The sequence below is a fragment of the Narcine bancroftii genome, chromosome 1 (assembly GCF_036971445.1).
Source record: "Narcine bancroftii isolate sNarBan1 chromosome 1, sNarBan1.hap1, whole genome shotgun sequence".
NCBI classification, from domain to species: Eukaryota; Metazoa; Chordata; class Chondrichthyes; order Torpediniformes; family Narcinidae; genus Narcine; species Narcine bancroftii.
The window spans coordinates 87,570,896-87,584,185 of record NC_091469.1 but is presented as its reverse complement, the minus strand read 5'-3'; the positions used below and the strand labels follow the sequence as shown (position 1 = coordinate 87,584,185).

General features: G+C 38.3%; 1 protein-coding gene across 14 annotated transcripts in view; it reads left to right on the top strand.

The window, feature by feature from the left end:
* Positions 1 to 13,290, top strand: part of LOC138760976 (astrotactin-2-like) — a 1,981,947-nt gene that overhangs the window by 1,750,705 nt on the left and 217,952 nt on the right. For 13 of the 14 annotated variants that reach the window (XM_069932424.1, XM_069932434.1, XM_069932420.1 and 10 more), the window contains one exon: positions 1,310 to 1,451. In XM_069932424.1, coding sequence (XP_069788525.1) covers positions 1,310 to 1,451 — 142 coding nt within the window. Of the gene's footprint in view, positions 1 to 1,309; positions 1,452 to 6,506; positions 7,204 to 13,290 lie in introns of those variants that run through there. The other variant, XM_069932449.1, reaches the window with a different exon arrangement.

The window sequence follows — 13,290 nt, the reverse complement described above, 5'->3', positions numbered from 1 at the left end:
AGAACCCAGTTGCAGGAGTCACTAGTCACATTTATTGTCATCTGATTGCACAAGTACAATCTGATGAAATGGTGTTGCCTGGGCCTCAGTGCAAAACATGCAGACACACAGCCAGACATAACACACATATAGACAAACAATACATATGCAGGACAAGCATTCACATATACAAATAAATATTATTTCACAATGTAAGAGTCTTGTGTGGTGAATGTCTGCCAAGCTGCCTGTCTCCCCTCTGGCGAGCCTTGCTGTACTAGCATTGGGTGTGCATTATCTCTACTGTTAAGGACACTCCCCTTGGGTATAACTGTATATGCCTCTATTGTCTTTCATTATTGTACCATGAGTTTCTACTAATAAAAGCCATGATTATTGTTTGACCACATCGTCTTTGTCTACTTCATCAACTGGCACTTCATCTTGGATGGTTCGTGTGAAGTTCGTTTTGTTATTCATCATTTTCATTGCCCTTGGGAAGAAGCTGATACTCCTGCATGGAGAACATGAATCTTTAAACTACTCACATCATGATGTACTGCTTACCCATTCTCTAGGAATCATGCACATTTGACTTGATGAATAATGTTTCTGTTGTGGACCTTTTGCATGAACTTTAAGGGAATACAATAGATTGCAAATAGCAGCAAAATCAGAGAATTGATTGAGGAATTTATTTTAATTTAAACATATTGCACAGTAACAGGCCCTTTTGTCCCTACAGCCCCAGTATGATTTTGAACAGTGGGAGGAAACCCACACAGATATGGGGAGAACATACAAATTCCTTTCAGATAGCGTGGGATTTGAATCCTGTTCTTGATCACTCGCGCTGTAACATGTTGGGCTTACTGTTATACTAACTGTGCCATCTTCATGCTGCAAATTTATTCCTAACTGATGCACTGTGGGCACTATGTTGCCACATGTGAAATGGAACAAAACATAGCCATATCACCAATAAAGCAGAAAGCAGAAGAAAACTTGAAATACATTTAATTTAAATGGGAAAGTAGACAGCACATAATTAATCTTTATTAAATTTACTAAAATAATAGCCAGCAGGATAACGGAAAAGATATTTGGAAAGATTGAATGCGTTTACTTTTTCTGTGATAAAAGGTCTTAAAAATTGATTAAAAGGCAAATAAAGAAATGAGACTAAGGCTGTCCTAGTTTCCACATTCCACTTCCTTACACAGGAATAGCGTAGAGAATTTCCAGAACGGCTTTGTGTGATACATGTCAAGATGCTTTTTTCCTCTAAGTTTTCCTCATTGTCCCTCTGTTGTTATCTTTTTTTTTACAGGGGAATCTCTGAGCTTTGCAGATGACCTTCTATCAGGTCTGGGGTCCTCTTGCGTGGTTGTAGGGAAAAATCATGGTCTTGTGTCAGAATCGACCACGTATTCCTTAATTTTCAAGTGCCTGGAACCAGACAGCTTTTACAAGTAAGCAACTATTAATTCCACATTTTATTTGCTGGTACATGGGCAGGTAGACTGGTATTGTTAACTCTACAGAATTCATTTCTGAAGGTCTCACTGCATTAATTTTGCTCAGACCACATCTCTCCCAAATCTCTTGCTATTGGTTGATTGTAGCCTCACATCACCAATCAAAAGGCAAGCAAACCTTTTGTTATGTTGTGTGACTAGATTTACAAGGTTAATTCTTGGGATGGCAGGATTGACATACATGGATAGGTTAGAAAGACTGGGATTACATGCGATGGAGTTTAGAAGGATGAGGGGAGACATGATTGAGGTATTTAGGATTATCAAAGGGCTTGACAGGGTGAAATCAGAGTATATGTTCCCAATGATGGGAGAGACGAGGACTAGAGGGCATATTTTAAGAATATAGGGAAGGCCATTTAAGACATAAATGAGGATAATTTTTTTACCCAAAGTGTTGTGGATCTGTGGAATGCATTGCCACAGAGGGTGATGGGGGCGGATTCGCTGAATAGATTTAAGAGAGAGTTGGATAAGGCTCTTGTGGCAAGGGAGTTAAGGGTTATGGGGATAAGGCTGGGATTAGTTATTGAAAGAGAAAGATCAGCCATGATCTGATAAATGGCGGTGTTGACTCGACGAGCAAATTGGCCTACTCCAGCACCTATTGTCTATTGACTGTTTACTGGACAGGCTTCATTCCTCAGGCCCCATCTTTTAATCAATATCAAGTAAATGCAAAGTCAAAAAAAAACTTTTTTTTGCTACTTATATTTGTTTTTATCTTCTTGGGTTATCTGAGGGAACGTTGAGGAGATGAATGACAAATTCTTAGATGTCCCTGGAGTGAAGCAAACATTTCATTGCCAAGTGGGATCTTTCACAGGATATTTGGTTGTGATTTCAAATAAAATTTGTGAATTAAAGGTAACTATAGATATTAAAAGGATGTTATAATAAATTATAAACTAATCTATATTGTGATTTGCCACTGGAAAATTGCACATAGTTCAGTAACTTCAGCATTTCCTCTTTAATGATTCTATGACTATTTTTCCTGAACATGAAAGATGTTTTGTGGTTGATTTGTTTTCCCAAGCATGTGGTTGGGCTGGGGTGGGGGGAGGGAGGGAGGGAGGAAATTTCAAAACTTGGCAGACAGTGTTTAACACCTCCATAAGGTGTTTGTGTTTTGCGCTCAGCCTGACAATCGCAGAAGTCACAGTTGAACATATTTCAGTCATACACTCTAGTGTTTATTGCGCTTGCTACTGGCTGATTGAATTCTTCACTTGTGGTTGACGTGAAAAGGTTTGTGTTTGGTGAGTCTCATGTTTGTCTGCGAGCTTTCCTCATGTTTACAAATGAGCAAATTCTCAGTCTCTCCTTGCCATGACCAGATATGAAAATAAATCTGCAACAATGGGCTTATTTTTCCTGTTCTATCTTCGAAGTTCACACTGGGACATATCTGTCCCTATTCCTTCGTTGCCTCATCTATGTTACTCACCATACCACCCAACAAGGTTTTGAAGCTTTCAGCCAAGGAGTTTATGATTAGTACTTGTTTTTTAAGGAAAATGTGTGCTTTCCAATTCCTCCACAGTAAGCTCTGTCGAAAAATTGGCATGTTTTCAATCTATTTCTGAACTAATCATGGAGAATTGGAAATGAAGGTATTTTAAGTCCATGGCAAGATCATTATCTTACAGAGTATACTTACCTGAATCGCTTATTGTGTATTTTTTATTTTTTTGATATTCCTAGAAAAAAGTTTTATTAAAAGATTTTATTTTTTAAAAATTGAAAGAGCTGTGGAGAATTGTATCCCAATGGTAAGGCAATTCATGAAAGGTCAACCCAGTGCATTTGATAAAAGGAGGAGAGCATAAGAGTGCAAGGAAAAGTGTTGGTTCTATTACTGCCTTTCAGATTAGGCAGATGTAAGAGTTAATTGTTCAGCAATTTTAAGATAACCAAATATTTGCACCACACAGCAATTGTATCATTGATCATTTTATTACCAAAATGCTTTATTCATGTTGTTGCCATATAAAGGGCAATGTGGATTCATTACCACATTTTCCACCAGACTTGTATGACAATGGAAGCACAATTTTATCTGTGAATGTGCAGGGATTAATTTATGCAGTAAAGGTTTATTTTTGTATTGAAAACCATTTTTCTTGTATTGAATCAACGACAAGTCATTTGTTATAGTTGACATAATAATATAAATACATTACTAGCATGCTTCTGGATGTCTGAAGTCTTTGTGAACCTTTTGGCAAGAATCTCTTTCATATCAGTTTTACTGGTTCCTGCTACAATCATGGAATTTAGAAGTGATACTCGCGACTGATAGATTTCAGCACCTAGATTTTTGATGTTAAAATTTTGGTGCTTGTTCGTAATATATTGGAGCTCATGAATCTCAGAGGATAACTGAGGTTTTAGATTCTGTGGTTAAACACAACCATGCTCATTTTTCACTCCCACCTTCAGAAGAAACCCAGTGAGACCTGGAAATATTGTTGGCACAACATTTCTGGAGTGACATTCACAAACTGTCTTTCTTGTTGATATAGCAAGAACTTCATTCACTTCCAGTATTTAATTGGCAGTATCAATGCACATTTGTCCTGGAACCACCTACAGTATATTTCCATTTAATGAGTTTTTGATTTAGGTCAAATCTTTGTAATGACAAGAATTTCGATTTTACTTTCTGCACCAAAGAGCATTTATTTAATCCATTTCTTATTTACATAAAAATAAAATACAAGAATCAATGGATCGAGCTTTCTATGGTGTATTAACAAGACAGTAATACATGAATCAAGGTTGCCAGGTGGTTAGTGATTGGATGTGCATCTTGAGGCTGGATGCAAGTTTGAATCCCATCCAAGCAGCTGGGGAATTGAAATTCATAAGAAGCTATTTAAGTAAGCCAAGTGATAAGAACATGTGTCTCTCTGATCTTTCATTGGAAAACTTTAAGTTTGATGTTCCTGGCATCTTTATTTCCAGACATTTTATGACTTCACTATTCATTTTTATCATAATGTGCTTGTTAAAATAAATCACATTTTTTAATTCAGATTCCCTTCATATATTGAGATTCTCTTCATATATTGATGAGGGCAATATGGTTTTGAAAAAATCCAAACTTTGGATAGGGACATTCACCTTGATTATCCAAGTGTTCAAAAAGTACCAGGGGTGTATGTCAATTGAGTATAATTGTGTGGCACAGGCTCATGGACTGAAATGGCATGTTAATATGCTTTATGTCTAAATTTAATTTTTAAAAAAATGAAAGACAAGGTCACGTATGTCACTGAAGCAATAATGGAGTTAAACTGGAAAGTATGCAGACACTGTGGTTGAAGAGCAACACACAAGTGTTGGAGAAACTCAATAGATTACGCAACATCTATAGGAAGCAAAGGGTGACCAACATGTTAGACATGAGTCCTTTGTCAAGCTAACCTTAACAGAGGGCTCAGACACAAAACATTGATTACTCTTTGCTTCCTTTAGATGTTGCGTGATCTACTGAGTTTCCCCAGCACTTTTATGCATTGTATAGATAATGGAACTGGGAACAAGATGAAGATTAATGTGATACATTTTTAAAAGATTGAAAGAGCTGTGGAAAATGGTATCCCAAAGGTAAGACAATTCATGAAACGTCAACCCAGTGCATTTGATAAAAGGAGGAGAGCATAAGAGTGCAAGGAAAAATGTTGGTTGTATTACTGCCCTTCAGATTAGGCAGATGTAAGAGTTCATTGTCCAGCAATTTTAAGATAACCAAATATTTCCACCATACAGCAATTGTATCATTGATCATTTTATTACCAAAATTCAGGGACACATTTTTGAAGGGATGAAAGATTACCTGCCAGGTTGATTCTGAACACAAGTGATTGAGAAAATTGGCAGTCCATGAACCAGTTAGGACCTGAGCATGGAGTTGAGTTGGGATAAATTAGTGGCTGAGTGACGGGGACTATTAGAGGTGTGGGACACAGCCAGAGATCAGGATCAAGGCCTATAATCGATTAGTGTATAGGTGAGCACCTGTGTTTGGGGATAGTTGGAGCCAGTGATCAGTCTCAATGACTGTATCAGGATAGTGATCAGTAGGAGCTGAGCAATATAAAGATCAGGGCTTCCATCAGGTGTCTGGAGTGATTGTTGATTAGGCATGGGAGAACATAGGATGGGCAGATTTAGTTCTGCACCAGTAGAGATGAGTTGTAGCTGTACCTTGGTGGAGAGGAGAGGGAAGTTGTGTGTTTTGCAGAATATGCAACGTGTTCACGGGCCTAGACCAGCGGTGCTCTGCAAAGACATTACTGTTCCAGGAGTACTAAACAATAATCATTCCCCAATTTTATTTCCATTTGTAAAAATGGAGTATTGCATAGTGAATTTATAATTCAAGAAGTGTCTGAAATAGATATGTTAGATGTGCAAGAGTGCTAATGCCAGCTTGTGCCCAATTCAATCTCTAAAGTGCCGTGACACTATGTTACTATCTTTCAAAATCATAAGTGGATGAAACTCAGTAGCATAGCAGCAAACCAAGGACATTGCACAGATGAATTCTGGGCCATTATTTCTCAAATTTACCTTTACCTTTGTCTTAATTTATTTCAAAATGAAATCTTGGTTCTGTAGGATTTTGAGTTATAACTCCCTCCAACATAAACACAAAACCAAGAAAAGTAGCCACTAGATGCATGAATTTTTGTTGTCAGAATTGGTGTTTAAATTTTAAGTTTTAATAAATCCAAAAAACAGTAATAAAAGCAAATCAGTATAGTTCGTGTGTAAAGATAATGGAATAGGGTCACAGGGATACACTCTTGAGTCAAAGCAATGCATTTGTAAAAGTCAGTGAAATACACATAGAAAGGCAATTCTAATTGTGAAAGCAAAGCATATACGTGCATTTATTATAATATAAGTAGAAATGACATGTTCAACACAACCTGTATAATTTTAGGAATTGTGATATATTGCCTTTCACTTTTCTAGAGACTCATACATACAGGGAATTCTCGCTCCTGGAAGGAACACTAATCAAATTGAAGAGTCATATTCCTTTCTGAGCATGAAGCGATGAGTTTAAGCAATTTATCATCTGAACTCTGAGATCTAATTACTGCTTTTAATTCTCTCAGCTATTATTCATGTTCAGCATTTTTTTTTCATTTTTGATCAAGAATGAAATTAAAATGCTCTACTCTTCTGAGATTTGCAAATTAACGGCTGTGAGTTTCAACATGCACACATGTATTGAGAACCCACAGTCAAAGAAACATGGAGTTGAGCGTGAGCTGTGTAATATTTGTAATGGATGCGATAACATGTTTTTTTAAATTAACCTTTGTTGCTATTTTAACAGGGATCATAAGATGAATACATTGATGTATTCGATGTTGATGTCACACAGTGCATATTTGCATTAATTCCAATAAATAACATAACAGGGTCTTAAATACATTTTCATATTCTTTGGTTTGGGGCGTCATTCCTTATGCTGTGCTGACCGCTGCTATTTTCTCTTTTGGCAAACAAAACTATACCAAATATTAGTTTTAAGACCATAAGATTCATGTTAGTGATGTGAGGCATATTAGGAGTTGGTGGTGATCTAAAACGAAAATCAAAAGGAATATCAAGGGTTAGATTTTCTACAGTATGAATCAGCAAAAAAATGTGTCCCTTTGAGTGTGCAAGGCATGAAATAAAAGCTTACAATATCTTGCATTGGTTTGTGGATTCATGTGACATGGTATGGATTTACATTGACCATTATTGCTCAGACATAAACAGACCTCATGACATGTGTCTTAATTTTGCAATATAGCTTGAGAAAGGAAAATGATGGTAACTATTAAGTGTTTCCTGATTCTGTTTGTGCCACTTATGAACTAAGTGTCAATCTTCTACTGAAGTGAATAGACCTCTGATGAATTTGATACTGTAGGTTCAGATTTGAATAATAGAATTTATTTCTAACAAATTACCCAGGGAAAAATCAATCCACAAAAAAATAGTTCTCTCTCTCCATTATCCAAGACAGAAGCAAATGTAATTCCATTTGCAGTGTCTTCACACGGAACTGAAATACTGGTAAACTTCAGCACACCATCCATGACAAAATAAAGTCACATAACCATATAACATATAACCAGGCTGGTTCAGCCCTTCTAGAACATGCCAAACATCTTCTTCCAACTAGTCCCATTGACCCGCACCTGGCCAATAACCCTCCACACCTCTCTCATCCATATACCCATCCAACATTTCCTTAAATATTAAAATCAAACCCGCATCTACCACTTCGGTCGGAAGCTCATTCCACACTCTCATTACCATCTGAATGAAAAAAAATTCCTTCTCATGTTTCCCCTAAACTTTTTCCCCTTCAATCTCAATCCATGTCCTCTTGTTTCAATCTCCCTCACTCTCAATGGAAAAAGCCTGACCACATTGACTTTATCTGTCCCCCGCATAATTTTAAATACCTTTTTCAAATCACCCCTCAACCTTCTACACTCCAGGGAAAAAGTCCCAGCCTGCTGAACCCTTACCTGTAACTCAAAGCCTGAAATCCAGGCAACATTCTTGTAAATCTCCTCTGGACTCTCTCTATTCTGTTTATATCCTTCCTATAGTCCGGTGACAAAAACTGCACACAAAATATTCCAAATTTGGCCTCACCAATGCCTTAAACACTTCAACATGACATCCCAACTCCTGAATTCAATACCCTGATTTATGAAGGCCTACATCCCAAATGCCTTCTTCATGATTTTCAAGGAATTATGTACCAGAATTCCTAAATCGCTTTGTTCTACTGCACTCCTCAATTGTCTACCATTTAACGTGTCTGACTTTTGATGATTAGTCCTACCAAAATATAACACCTCACATTTATCAGTTTTAAACTCCATCTGCCATCTTTTAGCCAACACTTCTAACTGTCCTATATCCCACAGCAAGCTTTGATAACCTTCTTTACTGTCCACAACCTCACCGATCTTCGTATCATCTGCATACTTACTAATCCAATTTGCCATCCTATCATCTAGATCATTCATATATATGACAAACAACAATGGACTCAACACTGATCTCTGAGGCACTCCACTAGTTATCAGCCTCCAATATGACAAAAAACTTTCCACCACTACTCTCAGGCATCTCCCATCCAATCATTGTTGAATCCATTTCATTACTTCAACATTCATACCTAATGCTTGAACCTTCCTAAATAACTTTTTATGAAAACCCTTGTCAAAGGCCTTATTAAAGTCCAGATAGACAACATCCACAGCCTTCCCCTCATCAACATTCTTAGTAACTTCTTGAAAAAACTCTTGAAGATTTGTTAAATATGATCTACCATATACAAACTATGTTGACTACTCCTAATCAATCCCTTTCTTTCCAAATAATTGTATATAGCATCTCTAAGAACACTTTCCATTAATTTACCCACTACTGACATCAGACTCAAAGGCCTATAATTACCATGTTTACTTCTGGAGCCATTTTTTAAAACACTGGAACAATATGAACTACCCTCCAATACTCTGGTACCATCCCCTTGGCCATTGACATTTTAAATATTTCTCTCTTTATACACTAACCTCCATCAGGGTCTGAGGGATCTTGTCAGAACCTGGAGATTTATCCACCTTTATTCTCTTTAAAATAGCCAATACTATCTCCTCATTAATCTGTATATTATCCATGAACTCACTACAACATTTTCTTACTTCACCTGGCTCAATATTCTTTTTCTTAGAGAATAATGTAGAAAAAAATTCATTTAAAATTTCCCTCATCTCTGCTGACTTCTCACAGAGCCTACTACTCTGATCCTCAAGGGGCCTAATTTTATCCCTCACTATTCTTTTACTTTTAATGTCCCTGTAGAAACCCTTTGAGTTTAATTTTACCTTGCCTGCCAAAGCAGCCTCATATCTCCTTTTAGACTTCCTAAATTATTTCTCAAGATTTTTTTTACACTCCTTATATTCCTCTAGCACCTCATCTGTACACATTCCTCTTCCTCCAAACCAAATTCCTAGTATCCTTTGAAAACCTTTCCTTTAATCCTCACAGGGACATATCGACTCTCTACCCTAAAAATTTCCCCTTTGAATATCCTCCATTTATCTGCTGCATCCTTTCCTGAAAATAAATTATCCCAATCCATGCTTTCTTAATCCTTTGGTATCTCCTTGAAATTTGCCCTATTCCAATCATGAATCTCGACCTTATCCTTCTCCATTATTAACCTAAAACTAATAGTATTATGATCATTAGACCCAAAGTGTTCCCCACACAAACTATGTCACCTGACCTATCTCATTCCCTAATAGGAGATTCAATACTTCCCCCTCTCCAATCGGTTCTTTTATGTATCCATCATCATCCAGTTTCACAACCACATGCAAGCCACTGTCCAATTTGACGGCTCGAGATCAGAAGAGTTCCCAATCCACTGTGGCATAAAACAGAGCTGCGTACTCACTCCAGTTCTGTTTGGCATTTTCTTCTCTGCTCTTCTGCGCTGTGCCTTTCTGGAGGCTTCAGAGAGCACACAAAGAACACCGGAAAACCTTTTAATCTGTCACGGCTCTGGGCCAAGACCAAAATCAGAAGAGTTATGATTCAAGAACTGCTCTATGCAGATGATGCTGCCTTCATGGCTCACTCCCAGCCAGAGCTGCAAGTGTTGTGTGACGCATTTACATCTGCCTGCACTGAATTTGGTCTGAAAATCAGCCCAGATATGATGGTCGTCTTTAGCCAACAAACCCATGATACTCCATCAATTGCCATCAATGGGTCAGTGTTCGCCAATGTAGAGAAATTCTGCTACTTGGGCTTCACCATGACAACAATGAACTCACTCGACACAGAACTGGACACACATCTGGGAAAACCATCCACTCCCTTTGGATGCCTCCATACCCGCATGTGGGATAACTGCCCACCTCTCCATCAAGTTTAAGATCTGAGTCTACGAAGCCTGCATGCTGACTAATCTTCTCTATGGCTGTGAATCCTGGGTCACATACAGAAAGCAAGAACACCGCCTTAATGCATTCCATTTCCACTGCCTCAGATCCATCTTAGGCTACTCGTGGCACAACAGAGTCACAAACGTCCAAGTCCTGGAAAACACTGCAAATACGGACCTCTACTCAATCATCCGCACTCACCGCCTGCGGCAGGTTGGCCACATTGTCCAAAGATGTCCTCTACAGTGGGCTACCAGATGCTCCATGCCCTGTTGGCCGCCCACATCTTCACTACAAAGATGTAATCATGCATGATCTCCTGTCATTCCATGTCAACCATACTGACTGGGAGGACCTCGCAAAAAAATCGCACAGTATGGTGTTCGATGATTTGCAGTGGCACCTCACTATGTGCCAACAACTACAAAATGTTCTGTGAGGGCAGAAGAGCCACAAGGCACCATGTTCATCTTCGCTCGCGAAGGGATTGGCCATGATGATGATGATATATTGATTTAGAAAACTTTGCTAAACACATTTGACAAACTCCAACCCATCCAGCCCTTTTATAGTATGGACATCCCAGTCAATGTGTGGAAAGTTAAAATCTCCTATAATCACCATTTTATGTTTATTACACTATGCTATCTCCTTACAAATCTGCTCCTCTAATTCCCTTAGCCCTTTAGGTGTCTAACCCCCATTAGTGTTTTCATTCCTTTCCTATTCCACCCAAATGGCCTCACTTGATGAGCCCTCCAATCTATCCTGCCATAGAACTACTGTAATGTTTTCTCTAACAAGCAATGCAACTCCTCCACCTTTTATCCCTCCCCCCCACCCCCCGTTCTATCATGGCTAAAATAATGGAATCCTGGAACATTTAGCTGCCAATCATGATCCCTTCTTTAACCAGGTCAGTTGCTCTCAATATATTATCTGTCCAAAAATTGAGTCCATTCCTGAAGATTCTGATCCATTAGTCGCTTAGTGAGTCCACTCTTCACTGAGTCTCTTTGGAAGTGGCTTGAATTGAGGAAGTGATATTTGACCCTGAGAACCAATCTGTCAAACTGACGTAAAAGGTCAGAGAGATCAGAGTCTGCAGGAAAACCAGTTTGATTCATTGTATTTTTCACCTTCCCTCCCCCATTAAAAAAAGTCAAAATTATTCCTCTTTCAAGTCAGAATGTCAATTACTAGGATTGCTATTGCCCTGTGACATGCCTATCGCTGCACCTCTTAGTGCAATGATTGCTTACACGTTTGACTGACAGTGTTAATGTGCAACCAATTTAATTGCTAAGGAGAAAATGACAAGGGACTTGGTTCTTTAAGTTTCTTCTAAACTTGTACTGTGGATGGGAAACTTCAGTGGAAAGACTGTTCCCTCCCCTACAATGTTGAATGCCCATTATATCTTCCCTTTATCTTCTGTATTGTACAGATGGCAATCCCAGTTTCTTCAGCTGCGAACATACGTAAGGCTAGATCTGGGGCTTTCCATTTTTCTGGGTGGCTATATCCAGATAGCAAGTTCCCAGAATAAACAGGAATTAAAAATAAACAATAGAAATAACCTGGAATTATCATTTTAAAATGCAAATTTTAGCAATAATAGATTATCTTAATGGACTAATGGAAATACTCAAAAGTGCTCAGGTATATGATGATGCATCCAGGCCCAAAACTTTGGTTACCCTTTACTTCTTCTGGATCAGTGGTTCTCAAACTTTGTCTTTCCACTCACATGCAACTTTAAGTATTTGTGAGTGCTTCTCTGCGAAGAATTCAGACACAAAGTCGTAGATTGTACAACCAGGCTTTAACCTGCTTAAACTCGTACACACAGATCTCTATACTTTCCTGGCTCCACATGCTCAACTGACTACCAAAGGGACTGGCACAAGTCTTTATATGGGCTGGTGACTGACATTGAATAGGTGGGGCCAGCCTCCCAGGTTGCCTACCTGCAGGTACAGTGATTGCAACTGGTAGGAGTGCAGCCAGTGCAGTGGTTGTATCACCACAGTATTCTCTATGCCATAGGTGCTCTGTGATTAGTAAAGGATTGCTTAAGGTGGTATGTGAGTGGAAAGAAAAAGTTTGAAAACCATTCCACTGTTTTAATCATACCTAACTGACACATTATGTGCACAGTTTCATAACTCCAAATAAAATGGGCCAATGACAATTTTTCTCAAGCAAAATATTTCAGTAACAATTGGGTCTGGAGCAGTGGTTCTCAACCTGCCTTTCCCACCCACATACCACCTTAAGTAATCCCTTACTAATCACAGAGCACCGATGGCATAGGGATCACATAAAGTAGTATATGATTGGAAAGAAAAACTTACCTGCTGAATTTCTCCATTATGCCTGTGTATTCTGCTCTTACCCATCATTTGCAGACTCTGGTGAAAATTGGAAAAAAAAAATTAAACTTATCTCAAAGGTCAAAGATCAAAGGTAATTAGTGTTCTTTACTATCCAAGGAAGAACGACTGTAAACCCTGCACTTAAAATACACTCACAAAAGGCTGTCTTGTCTCCTAAATAATTGAAGTTGACCAGACCAACTGCTTCTAGGTGCTGGGAAATTAAGAGAAACAATCTACTGCAATTATAGAATTAGTTCAATATCGCCATGTTACCAATTGCCTTCTGTTCCATATCACAAGATTTTTAAAAAAATGTTCGTTTTTCTCTGATTGATGGACATGTTTGGGGCTCAGTGAAATGACACAAACTTCAGGTAAAAAAACTTTGCTCAGGGT